The sequence below is a fragment of the Ixodes scapularis genome, unplaced genomic scaffold, assembly GCF_016920785.2.
Source record: "Ixodes scapularis isolate PalLabHiFi unplaced genomic scaffold, ASM1692078v2 PGA_scaffold1__304_contigs__length_218370807, whole genome shotgun sequence".
In the NCBI taxonomy this organism is placed as follows: domain Eukaryota; kingdom Metazoa; phylum Arthropoda; class Arachnida; order Ixodida; family Ixodidae; genus Ixodes; species Ixodes scapularis.
In genome coordinates, this window is record NW_024609846.1 from 171,343,813 (window position 1) to 171,369,972 (window position 26,160).

Consider the following 26,160-nt stretch of genomic DNA (forward strand, 5'->3'; position numbering starts at 1 on the left):
GGACCCACGTACAATACGAACCACAAATTTTACATAACAAAATTTGAAAAAAAAAAAAAAAAATGCTTATTGTATGCAGGTTTTTACGGTATAGAGGCTTTCGTATTGTGTCAGCAAGAAAGACAGCCTTGTTTTCTTGCTGACAAATCGTTTTCACTTACGCAAATGCCAAAGGCACCCAAAATGCCATTCCCTGACTCGACAAATATTTGGCCTTGGTGGGCTCATAGAGAAATTTTGTTTTTTTTGTTTTATTTCTTAATCCAGGTAACGTGGTGTTCTCAAACTCGCATTTTGTCACCACCGCTTCAGTCTGTTGCAGGTTAAGGAAAGCGGGACAAGTCCTTTCCACAAAGTGCTCTGCTCATCATGTTTGTTTGTTCCCTCCTTTCTACTTGCCTTCTCTCCAGCATTCACTCTGCCAAAGTAAAAAGAGTGGAAGGCTTCATGGAAGGAGCTTGTCTTGCTTTTTCTGACTTGCAACAGACGGTGGCATTAGAATCGTACAAAGTTTTAGCTTTCTGCGATGCATATACTTCATATATGCGGCCTGCAAAACAGGGTTTAATTTTTTAGATCAAACCTTTAGTACTGGGGTGGCTTGCAGCTGTCCGTCAACGTTCAGACCGAACCTTGGCCTCCTCCCGTCCTTCTAACCCTGTTTTTGGATGTCTCCGTTTCTTTAAAGGCTCGTTGGCAGCGGGTCGATTCTCGGGGCCCCACGGTGGCCACACGGGAAGACATCATGAAGGTGCTGGCCAACGTGGAGGTGCTACTGATCCGGGCCTCGTTCAACTCCCGCATGCGGAGCTCAAGCCTCCGGGACGTGTCGCTCTCGACGGCGGTGCCCCACCGGTCCAGCAGCCAGGCACTGGCAGTCGAAGTGGAGCAGTGCACCTGCCCCCCCGGCTACAACGGGCTCTCCTGCGAGGTGCGCAAATCGGACCTCGTCTCGCTTGCACATTGTTTTAGTTTTTCTAGGCATCGTAGGCATGTGCCCATCTCGCAATACGCAGCTACCCCCTACTCTTTAAACATTTGTAATGCAAGTTCTCAACCCTGGGTTCCTAGGAACCCAGGGTTTTTTAGAGCACCCTCACGGGTTCCCCGAGCTCCTCGATTTTTTTTTTTAGCTGTCCCTGCCTCCCCCCCTTAAGTACACACTTTTCCAGTTCAAGCACTGCTTTAGCAGATCTGAGCAACCCATTGACGCATAGCTTTGAGCCGAACACTCCCCAGTAGGTGCATCACTGTTTACAAAGTCTGTAGTCTTCTGCAGTGCTTCGTTGCGTCGACACCGAAACCGGAAAGGAGTTTCTTGGCTGCAGTTCACGGGCACATAGCGGTTGCTCAAGATGGAAAAGTTTGAGAACTTCCGATTTGGAATGTGCGTTAAGGGCATGTAAAGTGGCCATGCCGGTGAACTTGCGAGGCCATCGAGCTAGCTTCAATAGTCCTCCACGTCGACTGCTTCTCCGAGCACTCCGGTGCAAAGTGGTGAAGCTTGGTACCAAAGTGCCAGCATAAAGTGGGCTTGATGGGAGTGGCGCAGCTGCTTCAATAATGAGGTGTTCCACCAGCTTTATACCCTTCCATTCGATCAAACGAGGCTCGGGCGAGGGCCCATCATGCCATGTGCCTCTTCTGCTTCTTTGCTCTTGGACCAGAAGGACACCCATCCTATTTTTTTTGTGGTTATCTCCAACTTTTGGGTGGGTGCTTTCTTGATATTTTACGAGAAGTTCAAACAATTGTGAATCTAGGCAAGACTGTTGTGGAGGTCTTGAATAGGAGCCCCCTTATAGGTAGGCTTGCAAATGTGGCAAAAGCATTTTTAACTTATAGGTAGGTTGTAGGCTCCTCTTTGCCATTTTATACATCTTTGAACTGCAGAGGGGTTACACAACCTGACTAAGATGCAGGCACATGCTTTTTTTTTTTCTTCAAAGATTGGTCTCTTACAATTAGTACTTGTGCATAACAGACATAATAATTTTTTTCTCCTTAACTGTTTTTGTAGCATTTGCCACTCTATTTTGTATGTTTTATTGATAGTGGTTTGTTCTATGCTTCCCAACAGAAAAAGTGTACATACATAAAGTGACACTGCTGGCACAAACCAACTGGGTCAGTTTTTTTTTTTCTCTTGGAATTGTGAGGCTTTTATGGTAACTACTGATTAGATGGAAGTGCTAATTTGAAACCCCCTCAAGTGGTAAACTCCTGTACCTGCCACTATGCTTTCAAAGTAATCTGCAAAAAAGTGCTACTATCATGTTCATGGGAGCAGAGTTGTATAGTAGTACAGTGTTCCTAAAGTCAAAGAAAATGAGTTTGTCTCTAACTTTTCATATTTCTATGCAGTGCAATCCACTTATAACGATAACGAGAAAACCCAGAATTTCGATCGTAATCTATTATTGTTGTATCTGGACTAGAAACCGATCAGTTTCTAGTCTAGAAACTGATCATTGTAAGCAATACAATGTTTTATGTGGTATCGTTATAATTGGATTGCACTATTCAAGTTGTGTTCGTAGAGTGAAATTACACCTCGCTTGACCAAGAACACTCAGCCGTACTTCGGAATTCGATTGTGCTACTTTAAGCGCATCTTGAAATGCGATTGTTATTATCCCTGCTATGCTTTTCAAGGGTGACCAATAAGATACTTTTCACGCAGGAGTGTGCCCCTGGATACATCAGGGACATTAGCGGACCCGGTCTCGGAAGGTGCACACGCTGCCGTTGCAATGGTCACTCTGAATCCTGCGACGCGGCATCTGGAAACTGCGTGGTAAGACAGCAGTTTCTTTTACTGTTGTTGTTAATTCAAAGAATTTGACGTATGCTATATACGGGTTCCCTGTGTCAAATGAAACGAGTGAATGTTCAAACGGGCTTCAATGTTTCCGTATAAATCGCCACCTTTCAGCGCTGTCGCCACAACACAGTCGGCGATTCCTGCCAGAGGTGTGCGGACGGCTTTTACGGTGATGCCACAAGGGGCACCCCGGAGGACTGCAAACCGTGCCCATGTCCCCACGCACTTCCTTCGAATCAGTGAGATGCTTACCTTTTCTTTTTTGTTCGACAGCTTTAGCTGCCCGCTTTGGGCTACGGTTTTAATGCTGCGGGCAAGTTTTCACAGTTCAAATCATGTTGCCAAAGTTTGGAATGAAAATGGCCAATGGTTTCTCTCTTCCTCCAAAGCTGTGAACTACGCTAATCACAATTCTGTTTGCTCATTGATTCTTGCCCATGGGAGATGGGACACACAGGCCCGCCATACTTCAAGTGGAGTGGTTTCTTTGCTCCTCTTTTATGAGGAGAAAGCAGATTTTTGTTTGCGATAAAGAGAAAAAAAATTCAAAAGAGATCTCGTTGCTAAACAGAAAAATGCTTGTTGGTGTAGCTGAAACTGAAATTGGAGAGGTCAAATTGTCTAGTCTAGATTTTGAGTCTTTTATTGATGAATCGGAAATGCTTGTTTCTGGCTATACAACCTGCCTGTTTTTCGCCTATTGGTACTCTGGTTGTAGTTATTTATTAAGAACCTGTTGACAAAACTCTCGAGGCATCTGAGCGTCTCCCAAAGCTTTCTCGAAGTCTCTTTGTAAGCTTCTTTTTGTCTCTTAGTGCCTTTCTTGCAACTGTTTGCCTAATAACATTGACATAAGATCTTACTATCAATAGAGATCTAGGAATATGAAACCTAACACTGCAGTAACCTGTTCTCCGAACTCGCAGGTTTTCCCCAACTTGTTTACTGGATACTGACAACAAGCCAACGTGCAACGCTTGTCCTCAGGGCTACACCGGGCGGAACTGCGAACAGTATGCATATAATTATTAATGTACAGCCTCTTAAGGAGTGGTTCATAATGAGTCGGATCGTTTGCTAATTATTTAATTTGCTAAATCGCGACAAAAGTGAACATTAATTGCATGGGCCCTTGAGGGGTTGTGCTTGAAAAAGGGTGAGTTGTAAAGAGAATTTTCCTGGCTACCCCCCCAAGGTAACCTTCATCCTCAGTGTCTTGCAGGGAGGGCCTATGAAACCTCGGTTGGATAAGCACTTATGGGAAGATCTCTCACAATCGAGAGGAGAATTAGTTATTCATTATAAAAGAGCCCACAAAAAAAAACGGACAAAAAACAAGATGAGCACTTGTCTGTTGTATGTGTCTTGTTTTGTCCCTGTTTTTGTGTGCTGTGTTATAATGACCAGTTCACTAGTTATCAACTGGTCTAGTTTGCAGCCCTTCTGAGAAGTAGTGAGCTCGCTTTCAGGGGTAAAATCTTGGCTTAGTTATCTATACCTATCCATGGTAGTAAAACTAGAGACTCGGGAACACAGAAGGGGACAAACACAACAAGTATTGTTGCCATCTATACCTACATCTGAATTGTGCATTTGTGTGGTCCATAACCTTCGTTTACAAGGAAAACGATGTTTCCATTGTTATTACAACACTGTCTCAAATTAAATAAAGGGTTTAGGTGTAAATAATTGTGAAAATGGGTACCAAAAATGAATTGTCATGTAAAACATTAATATTTTATGTTATGTGTGTGCTCAGAAATACCTTAGTTACCCTTTAAAAGTGAAGCTTTTGTAAGTTGTCATATTCATAAGTGCATCACTTTGTGTTTATTTTTATTTTTTCTATACATATTTGTGCGCTTCATTGCTCATTGACCTATGCTTCAAGAGCTTTATATGGGGCTGGAGGCCTTGTTGATCTTTGTAGCTTTTTGCCCATTCCAACAAAAAATTTAGGAGAAAAAAAAAAATTTATAAAATCATATTTTGCAACAGTTTTTGTTAAATTATCAGTATAATTACATATGCCACTGTATTATTTATAGCTCCTCAAATATTTGAGGGTGCCTTGTCCAGCCATCAAATATGTTAGGTCATGAGAAAATGTATGAAAATAAACTCTAAGTACTCACCAAGATGGTTTCAATATCTTCGCTTCTAAAACAGTAGGGTGTCTCCAAACCTTGCATGTTCTCCTTGTTTCCCCGTGCTTCATTTGTACATTTTCTTCAAGAGCATTTTGCGATGTCTCGCCTCTTCTAGGTGTGCTCCAGGTTACAATGGAAACCCTCTCCAGCTTGGTGGGAGGTGTGAGCCTTCTGGAGGTAACAGAAACACTCTGTCCTAATAGACTTGCCAAATGCTTCGCAATTCAAAGGAGGCAGAAGTAACCTCTGCCTTTAATGAAGATTGTCATGCGCTCGAGTTCCATAAAACCTGCGCGACAAACTTTCAAGCTGATGGTTTTTAGCTGAAATTCTTATTTAATATTGGGTTGTAGTGATATGTGCAAATATACTTGAGCAGCCTTTGTCTTATGAATTGCTAAAATAACTAAGGGGCTGTTTATACTCCAGCATTTGAATCGCTGCAAGTACCTTGCAGAAAGCGAAAATATGCAGGAGAGCTGTTATGAAACAACATAATTTAAACCCCGAGACGGAGAGAAATGAAATAACAAACATGACGACAAAATTTCAGTTGTGTCGTCTTGTCCATTATTTTATATCTCAGTGTCTCGGGGTTTAGGTTATGTTACGCTGCTCGTGCATTTTATGGGAAGCGTGGGCAGACACGTTAAAATAACATCGGGTCACGCTGTTACATGCATGTGTTTGGGCTACAGCTGGCTATTTTTGGGGCCTCGGTGATGGATCCAAGACGATAACGTTAATTAAGGGTCTGGTTTGCATAACTGATGATACATATGCAACTTGATTCGAATTAAAGATAGACATAAAATGGAACTAAGTATTAAAAAGTTGCAATACCCCAATAATATAGTCATGCACCAATAGTGAATTTTGAGAATAAAGCGAATAGGGTTTTTGGCGAATATCTTTGAACGTAATATGGAATAGTTTCTCAAAGTCTTTCATTACTGTTGCTCCATGCTTAAATGAAAACCCAGCCAAACTTCTGAAAATTGTTCCCAAGCTTCCACTTGTCTGTCTCTAAGATAATTTTAATCTAACTGTACTTATGGACTATGGCCTCAAAGTCCAATGCCTACTTTAAGATGGTAAGTAAACGACGAATTTAACATAAAATTACACCTATAGAGATGCCCAGCTATACCTAATCGAGGGAATTTATGAATTTTGCTATGTGCAAATACCCTTTCTTTCATCTCTAATTTAAAAAAGAAAAAGAATTGCGAAGGATGAACGCAGATTGTCAGGGCATCCCTGCCTAACATATACATGGCTTGCACGTGACGTCAGTCTGCTCTTCTGTCTAGTGGCCAGAAGCACCTCGTCAATGCTATCTTCTCATGCCCCCTTTCCCCACAAGTCCGCCTTTGTTTCTGGTGGCAAAAATTGTCTCATTAACGCAGTGGAAGCCGCCCTTTCACACGCCCTCTTCCTCAATATGTATGACTGAGTGACGTTGGTGCAAGCTGTGTATATGCCTGCATTATAGGCAAAGTTTAATTCTGAAAATTTTACTGCAATGCAGGCATCAACATTCACAAAGTTTGGTTATTTTTAAATACACATGGCGAGAGCGTGCACCATCCCACTTTGAAAGCGAGCTTTCCTCCTAAGCACGCGACTGTGAAATTCTTATTCGTTGGTTGTGGCAGGTTAGCCCCGTGTAACGGTCTGTTTGCTGATCACTTGTGCACTGCGAAAAAACAGCCGCAGGTCTCACCTCCGTGGATGTTGTTTCCCCACAGCGCACCCGCGCTCAGTGAGCACTCTCAACGGGGTTAGCCCGCCACGATCAACACCTTAAAAAAAATGTGAATATTAAAGTTTGTCTTGAGGTGAATATCGAGTAGCGTATTATTCGAAATTACTATTAAAAAAATTTCAATATTCGTACAACCCTAGTATATAACATTCGAAACATTATTAATGTGGTGCATTGTTTTTTTGCGACACTGCATCGTTCATCGCCATTGCAACCTCATCATCATTCGCGTACCAGGCATCAGCACCATCTCACACCAGCTCGTCTCGATAAACCCGAAGAGCACGCAAGCGTTCTCGGGCTCGAGGCTTGCCCTGACGTGCACGGTCAGGGGGTCCCCACCACCTGCACGCATAGATTGGATGCACGGGAGAACGCCGATCGACGCCTTCTCCTCAACTGAGTGGATCATCGAGTCGTTGTCCGGAGGACAGAGCCAGTTGGTTGTCCCAACGTTGAAGGCTGTGCACGCCGGGACATACACGTGCAGAGCCATCTGGCCAAAGCGGTCATTCCAAGAGGTGGCGCTCGTCGATGTGCTTGGTAATGGCCACTTTGCTGGCTGTGTGCCCCCGTCGGAATGTCTCTTCCTTCTTCCCCCCTCTCCGGCGTTGTCTCTTGACTTCTCCTGCTCCTCTGCTTCGTGTCGGTGTTGTGGTCGTCGACAGGTTCGCAGTCTTCCTCTCGACGGGCTTCACGGGTGGGACGAGTGTGCTCTCCTGTTTTCGTGCAGTTCTCTGGTTTCGTAAGAATTTTGAGCAAGCTGGGTACCTGACTGAATCGAAAGGAAGGTCTCACTCAGTACTTGGTTTGCTTATCTCGAGTGGTTGGAAACTTTTTGCGTGTGTGCATGGGGTGTTTGACAACTCCATGGTTCAGGAAGCATGTTCTGCTTAATAGTCGCTCATTCTGCGTACGCGTTTTCTGCCGAGGAAGTGTGCCGAGAAGAAAACATAGCATACAAGAACTTTTTCAATTTTGCATTGCTCACTCCTCTTTACCAGCCATTCTCTTCGGAGTGTTTTCCTCATCTTAATGAATAAGCTAACCCATGTCTCCATCTTTCTACCGTTATAATGTTTGGTTTATTCTCCTTTTGAATTCCTCTGTCCTATTGTTGTGCTCCCAATTTGTTGAGCCTCTTTTGCTCACTGCTTGAGAGCTAGCAGTATTGTAAATTGTGATTGGAGCATTAACTCACTCGGACATCTTGGCAGCTAGCCACTCTCAAACAGCACTTTTCAGTAGTTTTTGAGACTTCCCTGTGTCTGTTTCGTCCCTCAGAAAACACCAGTCTCGGGTAAATTCACCATGTTTACTCTTTTGTACCTGCTCTTCTGTTGAACTGAGTTGACGTTGGCATCAGTGCCCACAAAAAATGCTACGGTTTGATTCCCTTTTTCAACTATCACACTTGCATAGTACTACATTTGCCATCACAGTAATATGAAGCCGTGGTTCATGGATCTACCTTATATTAGGGTTGCATTTGGAGTATTTTCGTCTACACTGCCGGTTTTGCATCTCTGCAAGGCTTGCTTTTTCTCCCTATATTTTACGTTCAAGCTTTCCAGTCCTCAGTTCCTGCTAACAACCTTCTTCATAACATCACTAATGCCAACTTTGTAACCTTGCCCATTCAGAGTCTCATACTGCATTTTTCATTCCGATAATACCTGTAAATGTATCACGAGTATAGGATATTTTTGCTTCTGTGTCTGAAGTTTTATTGTTATGCCAGTTTGTTTGCAAGCCTTGGCTTGCTGGTAACTTTACCTTACTAGTATGTGCAGATATTCACAAATTCTTGCCATTATCACTGAAAAACACTGGCAGGATACTTAAGCTTTGCCTTTAAGAGTGGAACGCAATAGCTAAACATATAAACGCCTGCTTGTTCCCAAGCCGTGCAAGCGTTTCTGTGTGGCATATTCGGTAGCATTTTATGCTCTCAACCCAAGGGTCGTGGGTTCGAATTCCGCCTAAAATTGTTAAAATTTTTTCTTTAAAGCAAATTAATTACTTTATAAAGTGAAATCATTTGAGACATGTGGCAACCTTTAATTCAGATTATATGTGATGTTTTAATCACTTTCATTTCACACAAGACGTCACATTTCACGTGAACGTTGTGGGTTGTTTGAAATTCCCACTCAAGGCCATGTGGCCGTGACATCATGACCCTATAGGCCAATCGGGATTTTTCCATCATGACGCTGCCGGCTTTTCTGCGAGACGAGCTCCTTAAAGCTATCACGTTAAATTGATAGCCTTTGGCAATTCAAAAAGGTTCAAAATGTTTTTTGTTTTTTTCAGGTGGCTCTTCTCAGACCATGAAAGTGCGTGTTGAAGAACCGAGAGTGCAAAGAATTCCTGTGGGGTCTACTGTGACTCTGCGATGCACCGGACAGTCTCAGTCGAAGGTAGGGGCGCTATGCAGCCTGACAAAGCTGGCAGGTAGATGACTCAAATAGTTCACACAGTCCCGACAAACCTTTTCACAAAGGCTACAACTTTCACTGGAGGGTTGACATTTTGAACACCAGAGTGAATAACGTTGTTCACGAGTTCTGAGAGAATAGTCAATTTTTATGACTATATACTCAATTAGTACAGTTAAAACAACAAAGGGCATCTCTTCTTGTGGTCGTACTTCTTGCTTTGCGATTCATTGTTTGGTGCTGTCATTGGCTAATGCTGCAAACTCATTGGCCGTAGACTGTAGAGAGGTAAGACCTACAAACTTGCCACTCTGCATTTAATGAGCTGTCAGTGACTATGAACGAAGCTGCAAAAGTTCAAACTAAAAGCCTGGCATTATTATCTACATGCAATGAACCGAACACAAGACCAAATGATAACTAACATTTACCAGAGTTCTCTTTGTCCATCCTCTTGACAAAAGTGCCACAAGAAGAGGACATAAAGTTAGAGACACAGCACAAGTACTTGTGCTGTGTCTCTTACTTTATGTCCTTGTCTTGTGGTGTTTTTGTCAAAAAGATTAATGTACCAACTAGCCCATCTCTCACTATTGATCTCTTTGTTTACCATGCATGCGTGTCTTTGAATGTTTTAAACCTTATTCTCGTTTTTTTTTTATTATTATGCTGGGAATTGGAAACAAGTGCTTTAAGTATGTATGAAGTGGGGATGTGTGGAATGAGAGGATGGAACATTAGGATGCTTGCTACGGGTACTCAACAGATAGTATACAGTATTTATTTGCGTTATCGCCAGACCACTTATAAACGAAGCCTGCTCTTCCACTTTTCTGCAGAGCACGTAGACTGCTATTCGCTGCGACTGGCAGCTAGGAGTCCAGTGGCTTATGGGACAGAAGCAATGTCCTGGTGCCAAAGATGCTCTCTGCTGGTGTTTTGCGAACATTATTTTCTAATAGTGGCTTCGAATAATACGCTATTTGATATTTGCTTCGAGATGAACTGCGATCACTCTATTTTTTAAAGTGTTGATCGCAGCAGGTTAGCCCGTTGAGCGTGCTTCTTACCGAGCACCGGAGCACTGCAAAGAAGCAACGCCTGCGATGCTCGCTCCCGCGGGTGTTGCTTCTTCGCTGTGCACTGGTGCTCGGTAAGAAGCGGACTCAACGGGGCCAACCTGCCGTTATGGACGGTTAGAAGGTACAAACATTGCAGCCACGTGCTTATGAGAAAATCACACTTTTAAAGTGGGATGGCATGCGCACGCGCGCCTGGTTTATTTAAAAAGAATCAAACTTGATATCTACATTCCAGTAAAAATTTCAAAATTTATAACGCATGAGTAAATGTTACGCAGAGATGCCCTGACAACCTGTGTTAATCATTTGTGATTGAGAAAAGATATTTGCATATAGTAAGAATGTTTACAAATCCCCTTGATTATGTATAGCTGGGCATCTCTAAGTTTAGTTTTATGTCAAATGCGTTGTTTGCTTGTCATCCCAATGTATTCATTAGACTTTAAGAGGCAATAAAAAGAAATGAGAACTTAAAATTCACTATTTGCACATTACTACTGTCTGCGAAGATTGCTGTTTTTCAAAGACTAATTTTATCAACTTCTTTGTTTGTTGCATCTCTAATATAGAATATGATGATTAGCCATGTGGTGCTCTGTGGGAAATTTGATGTGCAGGACTTTGTTTATAAATAAGGTTACAATATTTTACCAAAGCTGGTCCCATGAAGAGCGGGCAAAGAATTGAAAAAATCGGAACTGGAACTGTTCTTTGATAAGAAAAATGTAAACTTTACGGGAAGAAATTTTTATCTGCAGTTTAATTTTGTGTTGACCCGAAATGCAGCTAGCCTGCACTGCTGCTGTTTTCTTCAGAAACCACACTCCTCCTTTTTCATTTTCTTCTTTTATCAATACTAGATGTTTTTAGTATTTGAGTCCCACGCATCTTCCCTGGAGCTTGTAAAGTCCCATGTCCGTATCCTGTTTCTTTCAACGTAACCCCTGATAAACGCTGAATTATTTTTGTTTGATGTCGAAAAGGGCCACTGAGAAACTCAGAATTTGTGGTAAAAAATAACCGCTCCCCCAAAAAGCGGTGGCAATCAGTTCATCAAATGACGCCTCATTGACGGCTTGTTTTATCGATAGGTTCCTGCAATCATTTTGGGAACACACTTTGCGGCGTTTCGTTGAAAGCTTCTTTCCGTGCACATTGCTTCGGTCGCGAAAATCCAGACGGTAGCCTAGCTTGCCGGACCCTTGGTGGTTCTATTGAGACCTGGTGCAAGCTCGGTCCTGGGATTAGTTTCCTCAAGTGGAGCAAGGGGTGTTCATGCATAGCATGGATTGTTTGAAAGCCTAGGATTAGGACTCAAGTATTTGTTTTTGCTTCATCAAAGCCACCTGGGCGATTCCGCTTTAGTTTCCGTATGCTTCCAGCAAACGAGATGAAGCCACAAATCCAGTCTACTTAGTAAAAAAAATATGTTGTTGACGAATTGTTGCAGTGGCATTTGTCCACGCAATGTATGTGCACAAAATGTATGTTCATAAATCGCATGTCCATGAAAAGTAGTCGATGAAACGCGTTTCGACAAAACGTTTGTGTTTCCAAGAAACAATAAGGACCCCCACAAAAAAGCGACCTCCAAATTCAGAGAACTAAACCCTGAAAATGCAGAACCCTATTTATTAAGATTCGGTCGACTACTCAAAGTAAATGCGATATTCACCCAAGCCCGTATTTTGTTCAGGCGCCGTTTTCCCTGGTCTGGACCAAGGAGGGGGGCAGCCTGCCTGCCCGAAGCACAGAGGCCAGCGGAATTCTCACCATCCCTGAGGTCCGCATGGGAGACAATGGGACGTACGTCTGCACTGGCTCGGACGTTTCCAGCGTGTTCCAAGACAGGGCCGTCCTCATCGTGGATGGTATGCAACTTGCCTCACTCGTTGTGGATGGTATGCAACTTGCTTCACTCTATCAGATTTTGGCCAAAATAAATTGTTGGGGCGCTTCTTTTCTTTAATCTTTTTTTTTTTTTTTTTTTTTTTTTTTTTTTTACTGCAGTTGTTGGTTTTAGTTCATGTTTTTGCCATTTGGGAAAGCTTGCCTAGGTTTACTTGCTGTTTCAACTGCCTTTCTACTTTTGGATTTGCCATGCGTTTCAGAAGAGGAGTGTCGGGTAGTTGCTTAAATGTGATGCTTCAATTTTTATGAATTACTTACCATCTTTGATGTATGTAAAACTTTTCATTTAGGAAAGCCTACCTACATACCTTACATTCTTTATGAATGCTTCTTTTAGCTGTGACATCTCTTTCAAAACGTTAAATCTCGAGAAATGAATACTCATTGTGTTTTGCTCTGGGCCCTGCTGCTTCAATTAATAATTATTAATTTTGGGGAGGTTATTACTAAATATCTAAGAGAGATTAAGATTTGGGCAATAAGGGTTTTGTGTCAAGAAAGTTTGTACCTTGTGAATCTGATCCAATTAAGCTAGTGATTACCAAAATTTTCTCGACTTGTATTTTTTAAATCTTTCATGAGATGGCAGACCAGGAACACCCCCAGGCTTAGTCAAAGAGTCAGGCCTCAGGTTTTTGGTCAGGCACTTGTCATTTTCCCAGAGAGGCAAAAGGTCTATTAGTGTTTGCATATGTCATACCAGGCTTTACTGTAGTGCCTACCTTCTGTGGCTCACTTTTCAAGCAAACCATCTAGCAACTTTGTGATGCTCTTTCTAGTAAAGCACGCTCAAGCGATTGTTCGGTACATTCTATAATAACCACCGTGGCCATGAGCAAGAAATAACTACGAAGACTCGATATAACTCGGCTACACTTTATTATAAATTATCAGTACATATTATTGTTTGTTGTTCAGACTGATGGCATGTTTAATTTATCTTATTTGGTGGAGTATTCATTGGGCTCACAGACTCATATATTCATGCCATCTAATGCTCGTTATAATAATTTCCGTAATATTATTATATATTGAAGACTTTGTTTGCATGACCAATTTGTTTCACAACTTATTTTGTGTTTGATTTACAAAAGATCTGAAAATTAGGTTTTCATAAATAGTGCCTTGTTTACAGCATCTATTTGCATTAGATTGTTGCATGGTCCTTGCAACTTCTAAACTGGACTTCATGATCGAACATAATTCTTCAAAGCATATATAGATCTAACAAAGCTCATGGTAAAGAACCGCATACCTCAGACTGTGGGACTATCTCTACCGAATTGCTGTATGGTTTTTGTCACTCATATACTTGCCTCAATCAATTTAGATGCCTCAAAGCAAACATATAAGAGAGTAGTTCCTGTTCACGTCATGCAGAAGAGTGTGCTCCAAAGCAATGTCGCTCTTGAAATGGCGGATTCTACGACTTCTGGGGTTTCATGTTCACAAAAAACTGCAGAACGGCACAGCGTAGTATCATCCTGTGGCTGCAGCTTTGGGTAAATGGGAGTTTTAACTTATCAACTGCCTCAGGGCAAGACCAGAAGTCTGCTCCACGGGCACGCATCGAGCCCCATTTTCTCGAGGTCAACGTCGGTCACCCCGTGGAGTTCCGCTGCCTCGCCGATGGCTTTCCGGAACCCAAGGTCTCTTGGACCGGGGGCCGGGGCGGCATCCTCAACCCGGAGTCCACCTTCATCGACGGCGTCTTCCGCATTCCAACGGCCCGCAAGACCGACGAGGCCGAGTACTTCTGCACGGCCAGCAATGCCATGGGCACAGACACTATCAGGACCGTCTTGTTCGTCAAAGGGGGCAAGTCTTCTGTCTCGTGTCATACATTCTGTTTTGACTGGGCGTGCACTTTGTGATGGGGAAAGGGTTGGAAAATAGTACGGCGAAGACTCCCAAAGAAGAATCTTGAGGGGAGAGGCACGCACTATTCAAACAACAAAAAAAGATTTTTACTTGGAGAAAAGGCTGGAAAATTGAAAAGGGTCTTCTTCATAATGTTGAAAGACCTCCAGATTATAGTTTTATGCATTTTCTTGTATTGTTTTCACAAAAGGTGTAATTGGAGCTTTTTTTTTTTTGTTTGGTTTGAATGAGCTTAACTTTATAAACTTTTCTATTTGTTTGATGCTTTGTTCAGTATATTTTACGGAGCAGTTCTGGGTGCAGTTGCAGGTTCCTGCCTAGCTACCTGGGTCCCTAGCCTAAAAGAAGATAAAACTTGTTGCAAATTTTTTAAGTTAATTGCTCATAATTGCATATTGAAGCCGCAGTGTGTGAAAGAAAAATAAAGATTGGTATTGTGAAAATTTATGCGGTTGGTAACCCGTTCATAATATATTACCTTTTTTCTGTCCACTCAGATGACTCCTCCTCTGGAGATGGTCCACACCTGACCATCCACCCTACGAGTGCGGATGCACGAAGGGGTGAAACGGTGCGCTTTGACTGTCGAGCAACTGGACACCCGACCCCCAACATCACGTGGTCCTTCTCTGGGGGACCCATGCCAGACAACGCCAATCAGGTCAGTTGGTGGCCCGTGCTCTCAGCTCGTGGGGTTCCTTGGGAACACCACGAGACACACGAGAGAGACTGCCGTTCCTAGGAAAGGTACAAATGTTTCTAATACTAAAAACTTTAGGTCAATAATGGTACTGTAAGGACAACTGTTAATTTTATATGCAAGACCAGTAGGTTGTCCACAACGTTTAAGTTGCTATAGTTGCAGAGCATTAGGATAATGTGTAAGGTTTCATCTGAAAAGTTTATTCCCAAGGTTCAGCTGCGATGTGTATGTGGCTGTGTAGAACAATATTTGTTTAGGTACTCGAGGGCACGGATTCTCCAACTGGGTTCATGGGAGGGTTCCACGGGGCACCTCCAGTTTAAGCACTATTTTAGCAGATCTGAGCCACCCACTGATGCATAGCTGCGAGCTCAACATTCCCTAGTATATGCATTATTATTTACGAGGTCACTAGCCTTCTGCACTGCTTTACTGGATCAATGTCGAAACTGGGAAAGGTTCCTCCGTTGCCATTTAGGGTAGGTAGGGGCTCCTCAAGATCAAAATGTTTAAGAACCTCTGCTCTAGAACCCCTACTTTCTCTGCACCGCTTGTGCCAAGCTTCATCGCTTTGCTTCAGAGCTGCCGTGTTAAAGGCCGACGGGCAGCCAGAAAGGAAGAAACTTTCCCCTCAATTCCTCTTCTCCATTCAAGCAAAAGGGAGATCCTCCTCTTTTCTGCAGGCAGTAGCTCAGATCCACTCCTGAGGGCAGAGGAGGAGGAGAGTGCGAGAGTGAATGGAGAGGGAAACGGGGAACCGATTATCTGCCTGGCAAAAGACTATTCTGTAGTTCGGCCTTTAAGCTGCTTTCAACCGGTGCCACATATGTCAGGCTTCACTACTTCACACCTGTGCCAGGAAAAGTAGCCATTGTGGGGGAGTTTCTCTGAAATCTTCGAGGTGTAATTTAGGCTCACTATTAAAGTTGACCTTTTTTGGTCACAATTATAGATTGACCCCTAATTTTAAAGAGGTTACAAAAACAAAATGTCAACCTATATTTGAATAAAGTATGTTACGGTAATTTTATTGCGGTGCAAAGGAAGTACAGGAATGCCTCTCTCCTGGCAAAACTGGCCTGCAATCTTCAGTGACATATTTGCATGTGCTGAAAATTTCTGGTAAATGACCGAGGGCATGAGGAAGGTGCAAAGTCCCTACATGCTCACTGAAACATAGGGTTCATGAAGGTAGGCAAAAATCTTATGCTGTGCTTAGCAATTGACCTCATCAAGATTTATTGCCTAGGTTTATATTTATTGTATCCTCATTTGATCAGTTTTTTTTATTGTTTATTTTAACAGGTTGGAGGTGTGCTTACACTGCTGAACGTCGACGAACAGAACCAAGGCAACTACATGTGTGTCGCTAGCAATCGTTATGGAACAGCCCAAGGACAGGCACCTCTGCAGCTGACAACACGTGAGTCCTGCCTTTGAGTTAAAGGGATACTGAAGCGAAACTTGAAATACACCTATTATGGTCAGAAATAGGTTCAATATGATCAATGATATTCATAAATCATAATCGCGCGTTTGTATTTTGAACGGATGGCTATATTTTTCACCCTGATGGGCCCGATTGGGCGCGCGCTCAAAAATCGGCCATCGGAGAGCGCGATGCGTCTTGGGATATTGGGCGCATTCGTGACGTCACTTGTGCCGGTCGGGAAAGGCTACGGCGTGAATGTTGTGGTTACGAGCGTTGCCACTTGGTGGCGCGTCGACGATTTACGACCTGTGACAACGTGGCCGTTTGAGATGTGCAAGGGCTGCACGCACGCTGCACCACGGGACCACGGCAAGTGGGCAACCACGGCAGCACTGACAAAACCAGCTCTGAGGCCGGATTCTCAAAGCGAATTCACGACGAAAAAAGTGCGTACGACAAATTTGAGAGAAAACCCGTGCTCTCGAAACGAAATTGTCGTAACCTTTGCGCAGGTTACGACAGAATCCTACGACAGCTCCGAAGCTGTCTTAGGCACTTTTTACGATCAAATCAACAAGGCCGACAGCGTCGCTCAGTTACTTGGTATCGGCCACCAACGGACATTTATTTTTCTTCGTGCTCTTCTCGTGCGTTCCGACTTCAACCAGCAAGAAAAAAGGAAGGAGTACTTAAAACAGACCACGACGATCAAGAACGCAGGATCCACAAACACACGAGAAGAGCTACAACAGCCACGATTCTGCCGACCGAGCGAGCTCGGCAGAATATAGTAGGCCTAGCAGCAACATCGACTCGGCGCACCGTTGCTCCGGCGGTCCTTGGCCAAGACCGTCTGTCCATGACCGGCTGGCCTGCTGAATGGAATATGCCCGCGCGACCCTTGTGGACCCTTACCGGATGAGTAGTTTGATCCCTGAACTAAATTTCAGAGGTCAATATTTTCCCCTTGTCATCTGGATCTCCTTGTTTTCCGAGACAGCGGTGACGAACGCTGTCGTCGAAAAGGGACTCTCATTGATTCTATCTCCTTGTTTTGTGTGATATAGAGCTCAAATAAACGCCATACGGATTACCTTGGCAATTCGGTATGTACACTCTGTTATTAGTATGCCATTTTTATTCTGACTCGACGCTACGTCAGTGTCGAGCTATAGCAGTTCGTGGGAGCTACGCGATGTCGGTCTAACCTTTCTTTGCCGAGTGTCATGTCAGTATCGAGTTGCAATCGTAAAAGATCGGTCCAGAAGCGCTTACCGAAACGCGGTCTAACAGAGCGAATCCAGCACTTCGATCAAACGCGCGTGTCCGCTCCGAGTGTGAACAGGTATTTGGCATTTGCGTGGCTCTTGCTGACACCCTTGTAGTTCAAACATATCCTTTTTAACGTCGGCTTGCAGCTCGCGACTCGCAGCAACTAATACCGGCCGTGCCAGAAGCATGCTCGGGCCGTGTCGTGCAAAGAGCCGCAACGAGAACGAGCTCACTGTGGCCAAATACGCTTTGGCTTTCTCCGCCAAGGCTTTGCAAACGCGTTCAGGCCTAGGCGAATTCTGCCGGCACGCCGTATTGCCGCAGAACGGCGCTGCTATTTTGGCACAAGTGATGTCACGAGAACTTCCCCCCATCCACCAGATGAGAATTTGAAATCGTTTAATTATGTTTAAAATTAGTTCTCCTGTGTTTTACAGCGCAATATTTATATTTCCGAGGTGGTGCCTGTCCCTAGCCCATATTTATGCAACAAGATCGGCGCTAAAATTTCGTTTCACTACCCCTTTAAAGTAGTTATGGTTCCTGGATATTCTGGTAGGTCATGACCTTCTCGCTTTTGAGTTAACTGCAAAATTTCTAAGCTCAAATCTGATTTTTTTTTCCAAGCTGCATTTTGGGGAATAAATGGATTATAATGCAATTACAGTGTAGACCGCATATAACGTATGTCGCGGGAGTCGCGAAAATCCGCACTATAAGCGGTACCGCGCTATAACCAAAACATCAATTTTTTCAGGCCAAAATACATGCCATGAGACAACGTACCTTTGTAAAACAATTTATTTTATATTAGATGAAAAATAAAGCTTAGTTTGAGGAAAGTCTTTATTTCACCAGACTGGTACACTTCTCTCTCAAGTGTGTCACACATTTTGAAAGAAATGAGCGACTTTTGCCTGGCGCAGCCTTTTAACGGCGTCGGGGGTTGCGGACGGACGTTGCGAGCGTTCAGGATTGCTAACCCTAATCACTTTTCTCCGGTGATGAGAATGCGTGAAAATTCGGATCCTTTATACGGTACGCGCATGAAATGCTCCAAAAAAGGCATGAAATGCTCCAAATAAGAAATCCGGGCGATGTTCGAAAACACGAATGCTTAGAAAGCACCACTGTAGTCGAAGTAAACAAACACGACGACACGGGCGTTTCTGTCGTCTTGAGAGTGCTGCCACGAGATTGCCGCACGAGTAGGTGGATCTTCCCTTCTAGTACGTGCTGGGTTATCATAGCGACACACAACGAAAATTCACAGTCAAGGATGGCGCTTTTATGCGGAACGATGAGCTTCGACTATGCCGTCGACGGCGACGATTACCACCGACGCCATTTTTCCGGATAGAAGAAGCCGGCCCGCCACCGGCATGCAACGCGCGCGAACGGCTGGTTGGGCTCGCTCCAACACCCCGCGCCGTGAACGACACTTGCGTGCGTCCCTCCGTCGCTATGGCAACTGAAGCCTCTCTCCGCTTCTCCCCACTTCTTCGAGCAACCTCCTTGCCATCCTTGTCCCCGCGAGTACCGTTGCGGCTAGCGCCATTATCTAGTCATCTAGAGTCGCACAGGGAAGCGTGCTCGCTACGCGGGTCAATCGGCGCGGTCGGCGCGCTGCTCCAGAAACCGCACTATAACCGGTATTTCCCTTCGCGCACCTGTATTTTAAGCGGTATGTAATTACATAGAGTTCTATGGGAGGCAAACCGGTGGTTTAAAAAAGCCGCGTTATACCCGGTCCTGCACTATAAGCGGTTACATTGTAAGTGGTCTATACTGTATTACAAGGGTGCGGGCGAGCTGGACTAGAATGACTATAATAATCCCTGGAGAAGGGGAACAAGGGGAACAAATCTCGAAGCACAAATCTACAAACGCAGCTGTGTGACTGGTGAGCGATCGAAAAAATCCAGCTGATCTTGGTATCGAACCAGGGACCTCTCCATTTCCAGTGGAGCACTCTACCAACTGAGCTAACCAGGGGTTAGATGTCAGTAGGCCAAACTAATTTTATCTGCTGCCACCAGACTAGGGGAACAGCCTGCATTTTTAAGGTTATGATGATAATGCAATTATTGCAAAGGTGCAAGTGAGCTGGACTAGAATGATGATAATAATTCCTGGGGAAGGAAACAAAGGACAAACATTTTTGTATTTGAAATATGGAAAAAAAGATTTGACCTTAACCAATTTGACATTTGGGGAGTTCTTTTGTTTGTATTGTCCAAGTGGAGAAATGCCTTTTTGTCACTTTTCAGGAAGGAACATTCCCTCTGTGCACATTGAGCCCGAGCGACAAACCGTGAGGCAGGGAGAGGATGCCAGGCTGCGCTGCATCGCTACTGGCACACCCACCCCCGTGATCACTTTCACCAAGGTTGGGGGAAACCTCACCCACAGGCACATTGTAAGTCTGCAAGCTTGGTGAACTTTGGTTGTATATAGGGTCATTCTCCCCAAGGGGAATCATTTAAGTTCATTAAAAGTTAATTAGGCAACATTGACTTTAGTTATCGATAGCTAAACTCATTTTTCATTTTCATAGAAAACACAGCCGAGCTCCCAGATGTTTGTTTATGTTGTTAACAACAAATGTTGTGGAACGTACTCGAGACAAAATGAGCAAAAGCTATTTCACGGCTCTTTTTGGGCTTATCAGTGTATTATTTTTATTTTGCAGTATTGATATTTGCAATAACATACCCATGCTGCAATTCACTCGTGACACAACTGATCGTTATGCCAATGGCTGTTATACAACTATTATGCAAGAATGGCCGTTATACGACTGACCACTAAACGACTGAACATTCGGGCAAATATCTTTTTTTATAAAACAACTCTCAGTTCGAATTAATAAATTTCACACCACAGAAAGGTATATATCTGTTTTTTCACTGGAAGTTATTTCTCATCGAGATATAATAAAAAAATAGCACAAAAAAGATCCGTTGCACCAAACATACCAAAAAGGTATGCCTTTATTCCTATTTATTTATAAGGTAGTAAAATTTTAGGTTTTTGCCCAGGGTGAATGGCTCTTGTTGTAAGACTTTCGATAAAACGTGTTAAACAGTCTGCATACTTACTAATTGAATGTGGTTGGCAGAAGTTTTTAAATAAATTTGAATCTATTTTGTTATAGTACCACTGACATTCAGGTCGGTCACACTTGTTTCTTTTAAAAAATTCATAAAAATACAAATACTCTAGTAGCACTGGATGCCGAGATTATATCATAAAGTGGAACTGATATAGGGGTTCGACTTTTTAAATATCAAACTTGTAAATGTTTATTTCGCTAAAACAGAAGTTCACTTCTTTGAAATTTGTGTCGTAGTTGGCAGATACAAAACAAATGCTGAAATTACACATTGGATGCAATCTAAACTCTGTTTTTTCTAAAAATAGTTACAATTATGAGAACATGCTCATAATTATGAGAACATGCAAATATTTGTTTTTAGGGCACCCAGATGCTATGCAAACTATATTTTAGGAATGATGGGAGGAAGGCATTCGAAAGTGACTTCACACTTACGTTAATGTTTAGTTTTCGGGAGGATGACCCTATAGCCTTTAAAATTTTAAATATTGTGCACGTGAGACTTTCCCAAGAGTCTGACAAGCCATAAAACCTCAAATATTTTTCGGACCTCACTGACAAACAAAATTCATTGCTTTTATTATAGTCCATTAAAGGGACACTGACAGGGTATTGATGCTTGCCGAGGTTTTGGGGGCGAAGCTCCTTGGGGTCTAGCCTTGTCCGGCGTCCGTGCTCACATCGATTGCCATCCCATCTGTCTTCTTAAAAAAAAGAAAAAATGTTTGCGCAGTCGACAGCATTCGAACCTGTGCGGGGAGACCCCAATGGATTTCTAGTCCATCGCCTTAACCACTCGGCCACGACTGCGGGACGAGTAGGGGGCTCTGAGATGTGGTAGTAACTCAAGAGCTAGGGATGTCATGGATGAAACGTTGCATGTAGCCACTCAACGTCTATACAGGATAGGGCACTGCGGTCAAATACTCAACTGCGGTGGTTAGTTTTATCGGCGCACTGGCGGCACGGATACGCAGCGCCATCTGGCGGCAATCATCGAAACTGACGCACGCAGCGGCCAATGGGAGCATCGTCGCCGTGCACTAGCCAATGGGACCTTTGGGATCAGGGAAACTAGGTGCCGTTTCCGCGCTTCCAACTGATGACGTCGGCTCGCTCCATGGGACAGTCAATGCTTTTGCATTAAAAAGTGCACGGTCGGGTGTACCCGCGTGATTTCCGCCGCTCACTCTCTCCTCTATACTTCTCTGACCTCTGTGCGCAGGTTTCAGTTTCTAGCAATTACGTTTTTTGGCTTTATTAAAAATATGCGTGACTCTGTAGCAAAATATTAATTGGGTAGTCTTCTGACACCAAAATAAATTGTCTAACAAAAAAAAAAAAATATTTCAGGAGCGTCAGTGGTTCTTTTAGTCCCTGTGTCAAGCAATCGTGTCATGCACATGTACTAAGTGCTGCTAGGCTATGGGGCTTCAGCCTGGATTGGGGAAAGGTGCATTGTATTCTTATGGTTTTATGCGATTCTAAACTGTGGTAGGATAGCAGGATGGAGAAGCGTTGCATTCATACATTTTCTATTTGTTGGTGAAGGGCCGTACACAAAAGACCAGCATGGTGTAGGCATATTGTGGTTTGCAAGGGCTTCACATTGATAATTGTAGATTCCCTAATTGTCGTGGCATGATGGACAGCCCATTCAGTTACTACTCGCTCAATTAATATAGTTAGCATCTAGGCATGTGCCTAGAACAAATTTACAATGAATTCTAAAGGCTATCAAAATGGAAGTAATCAACACTAGCCAAAACCATATTGATTTTTTTTAAGGTGCAAGACGACGTGCTAGTGATTGAACAAACCATCGTTCAAGACCGTGGCCACTACGTCTGCCGTGCTGAAAACAGGGAGGGCATGGCTCAGGCTACGGCAGTGCTGGAAGTCGATCGTAAGTTTCTTTTCGTTCGTTTAGCTGTGGCAGTTTCCCTTGGCACGAGTAGATTTCCTTGCCGTCCTCTTACTTTGCAGGCAGGGAAGTCCCCTTGGTGGAAATCTACCCCAAGACCATCCCGGAGATCCATCACGGAGACAGCGCCGTGCTTCAGTGCCGACCTACCGCCGGAATACCTACTCCGTCCGTAGAGTGGACCAGAGCCGATGGAAGTCCGTTCACACCGAGCACTGAACTGTCTAGCCCAGGAATACTTAGGTGAGACTGGATTTCGGGTTTTTCATAACAGAACCCTGATTTGTAACCAGGGGGGAGAATAAAAAGATGATTTAAAAATTGAGATTTAGATCCCAGCAGTTTTATTATGACGTTTTAAATCAAACCTTTCCTTCAAATATCATTTGCAAAAATATTGTTTTATTTAGTGTGTCTAACATTTTGTGCTTTCTGTGTGCATTTGTTTTGTACTTAAATCAAATAATCGTCAAGCGAGAATGATTTATAGTGGGTTGACCACAAACAAAAAGCGGTACTAGCAAATCGGCATTGTGCTTTTTTTGTACCTTCTTTGACTTCATTCGTCGGTTACATAATGTCCTCGGCAAACAAATCAGAATGTGAAAGAAACTAGAACATAAAAAGTAATGTCCTTTTGAAAGCAAATGAGAACATGAAAAAAAAAAAGGAAATTATAAGCTTTTTAGTTAACAAAAATGTTGTACTTCTTGTCTTTTAGATGGTGTAGTTCACATCAATAAAGTGTGTTCATTAAATTGTACTTTAAAAGTTTGATTTTACAGTCATATTTTTCCCCATAATCTCGGTATCCAGACAGGACGATCAATCAGCTTGCCATGTTTAAAAATACAGCTAGTGATAAATAATCACTTTTTTCCAGACTATGCCGATTTCAATCAAATTAATCTGATTTAAATCAAATACCCAAATCTGATTTGTTTTTCATTTTTTTTAAATCTTGATTTTTAAAAACTTTTGTTTGTAAGAAAAGTTTTGTATGTAGTATTTTAGTTAAAACGATAATGTTCAGGTCTTACTGGTGCTGCACACCCACAGTCCTTGCAACACCTTGATAATGAGGCCATATGGCACTGTACGCTGACGCAGCACTCGTTCTTGACCCGAACTGAGCGTGCACTTTTGAAAGGGGTATTATTTACTTGGCCTATTGGAGGCTCGTGTCAGCCACAGACTGGATGCGGGTGCTGCGTCGGCGTTTGGCTGAAAGTTGTGTCCTGGTTGATTGCAGACGAGTTCCAGAAAAGCGCCGATGCAACCCTTGCATTCAATCCGTGTCCCATGCTAGCATATCCGGTAGCCAACATAAAAAAATCTCTCCACTGCGTCCCTGCTGTCTAGGAGGGTCTCTGCTATCTCCACTCCCAAAGGGTAATGGAAGAGGGGGAAAAATTGAGAGGACACACTGGCTATCCAGAAAGAAGGGAGCGAGATTAAAATCTATTGGGGGAAAGGGTGAAGAGGAGAGAATTCGAGAAAAGAGGCAGTTAGCAAACGTGAGCAGTGTGAAGTGTACGCCGACTAGTACTGACGAACCATGTGAAAGTACAGTCTTTTTTTGGAGGGTTGCAGTTGGAGAAACTTGGGCCGAGATTTTGCACTGGGCATGTCTGCGTGCGCGAGGGAAGTATTGTGATCGCCGAGCCTGGGTTTCACCACAAACTCTGTACCTGCAACAACAGACACTTGAAGTGCAGTTTAAATGGCATAAAGAAACTAAGCGTTATTTTACTTGGGATCTTAAAAGAATGTTTGGCGAATTGTTTTCTTGTAGAAATGAACTTCAAGTCTCATCGCAGGTTTGATAAATGGGACAAACGAGTTATGCTTATACAAATGACCAATTTGTGATAGTGCTGTCTTTTCTATAAATATATAAAAGCCCTCGTTTGTGATGGTGCTGTCTTTTCTATAAATATATAAAAGCCTTCGTTTGAATTGTGTCAGAAAGTATGTTTTTTTTAAAGATTAAGCTTTCGGAAGCCAGTGACTGCACAGACATTTTTTGCACTTGTATGCTGTTCTACCTTAGTTTGTGCTGTTTCCTCACAGTCAGGGAGAGCAGTTCAGATTATCCCCATAGACACTGACATGAAAACTAAACCTTGCAGGCATCTGAGGGATTACAATTAGAAGCTCCATTATGAGTAATCAGACTGCCAGCTTTGTGCGCTATGTGCAAGGCAAATCATATGTAAACTTATATCTCACATTCTCAAGTGAGTGATTTACCTTATTGTAGCATTTAAGAAAAAATTAGAAGAGATGTCCGGTCCCACTCCCGAAAGATAACCCACCCTTATTTTTGGTATGATTTGCTATTTTTTTTTTTAAGAACACGAAAGATAGACCATTTCTAGTAATTGCAGGACGTTGTTCAATGGTGACCTTGGAAGAAATGGTGTTACTTCACGAAGATGGGATATAAGCGAACATTGCTGACTGTTCATTTTCCCTCCCTGCAATCACAAGTTTTGCAGGTCATAAAATCTAAAGCTAGCATTTTTTTTTGTACTTTTTTTTATTACACACTGAAAGTTTGCTTTCTCCTTATTTTCAGCCGATTTTTTTCTCGATTTTAGGTGGGATATCTCTCAGGATATTAGGGTAGCATGATGAAATTGCAAATGCAATCATGTATTTCAGGTTTAACAAGTTCACAAGAGAGGAAGAAGGCACATACATCTGTTCTGCTGAGAATGCAATGGGCAAAGTGACAGCCCAGGCGACACTGAAGATGAAAGGTAGGGCCAGCCCACCCAGTGTCTAGGAAGAATGTACTACTATAACGGTATAATATTGTTCACATGTACAAAGGAAAGCTATAAACATGGCCTTTTTATTTGAACACTTGTGCAGCACTCTATCAAGAACCATATTAAAAATGGATACAGTTTTTGAATATGCATAAAAAATAAAAGCCCTGTAAAAGAAAGCATTTTTAAAGTACTCAAATAAAACCATCGGGTGAAACAAAAAATAGAACTGTACTTTCTATTAAATTCCAGTTTTTAACTTCCTGGGAAAGAGCATTCTTATCTGAAAATATATTTTATTAATTTATAAAGTTTTATTGATCTTGCAGACTGATCCTTGATATGGTGGATGAAAAGGTGACATATTTTTAAAACTAACATTGAATTGGCCACAGGGGAATAAATGCCTATGTAATTTAACCAAGTGCAGTCTGGGGCCATACGAAAAAGCCTAAGCGAGCGCATGGCCTACAAGGCCTGCCACACTGTCGATCGGAAGAAAGCTCGACCATTATCACCGAGACTTCAGCGGCTGTTTAGCTTTTGTCGGCATTCCCCTCTTGAATGGCTGTTTCCAAGTTCATGTGAATTTCGCAGAATATAGAAACATTCTGGGGGCAACAAAAAGGCAAAATGAAGCGTGACCAAATCCACCAGGTCGACAGGTTGAGCGATCAGTTTTCGGGCATCTAATAACAAGTTTGCGGGATCAGTGACAACAAGCGTTTATTTTATTTTATCGAGCACTACTACTATTTATCAATATCAACTCGGCAATTGTTTGCCGACCAAGTGGGGAGTAAGAGCGAAAGTCGAACAGCTGCTCAAATTCCGCTTATTCGCGCAACAGCCTCGATGATGACTTTGCTTTTCCCAT

The 26,160-nt window shown here is 43.0% G+C and overlaps 1 protein-coding gene across 5 annotated transcripts in view; it reads left to right on the forward strand.

Annotated features, from left to right (window-relative positions):
• LOC8039553 (basement membrane-specific heparan sulfate proteoglycan core protein) overlaps nucleotides 1-26,160 on the forward strand; it is a 430,543-nt gene that overhangs the window by 343,374 nt on the left and 61,009 nt on the right. For 4 of the 5 annotated variants that reach the window (XM_040222261.3, XM_040505271.2, XM_040222262.3 and 1 more), the window contains 14 exons: nucleotides 689-931; nucleotides 2,684-2,797; nucleotides 2,936-3,063; nucleotides 3,751-3,837; nucleotides 5,090-5,151; nucleotides 9,059-9,165; nucleotides 11,962-12,166; nucleotides 13,713-13,994; nucleotides 14,555-14,718; nucleotides 16,066-16,183; nucleotides 19,735-19,883; nucleotides 22,371-22,488; nucleotides 22,569-22,749; nucleotides 25,174-25,271. In XM_040222261.3, coding sequence (XP_040078195.1) covers nucleotides 689-931; nucleotides 2,684-2,797; nucleotides 2,936-3,063; nucleotides 3,751-3,837; nucleotides 5,090-5,151; nucleotides 9,059-9,165; nucleotides 11,962-12,166; nucleotides 13,713-13,994; nucleotides 14,555-14,718; nucleotides 16,066-16,183; nucleotides 19,735-19,883; nucleotides 22,371-22,488; nucleotides 22,569-22,749; nucleotides 25,174-25,271 — 2,056 coding nt within the window. The remainder of the gene's footprint in view (nucleotides 1-688; nucleotides 932-2,683; nucleotides 2,798-2,935; nucleotides 3,064-3,750; nucleotides 3,838-5,089; nucleotides 5,152-9,058; nucleotides 9,166-11,961; nucleotides 12,167-13,712; nucleotides 13,995-14,554; nucleotides 14,719-16,065; nucleotides 16,184-19,734; nucleotides 19,884-22,370; nucleotides 22,489-22,568; nucleotides 22,750-25,173; nucleotides 25,272-26,160) is intronic. The other variant, XM_040222263.3, reaches the window with a different exon arrangement.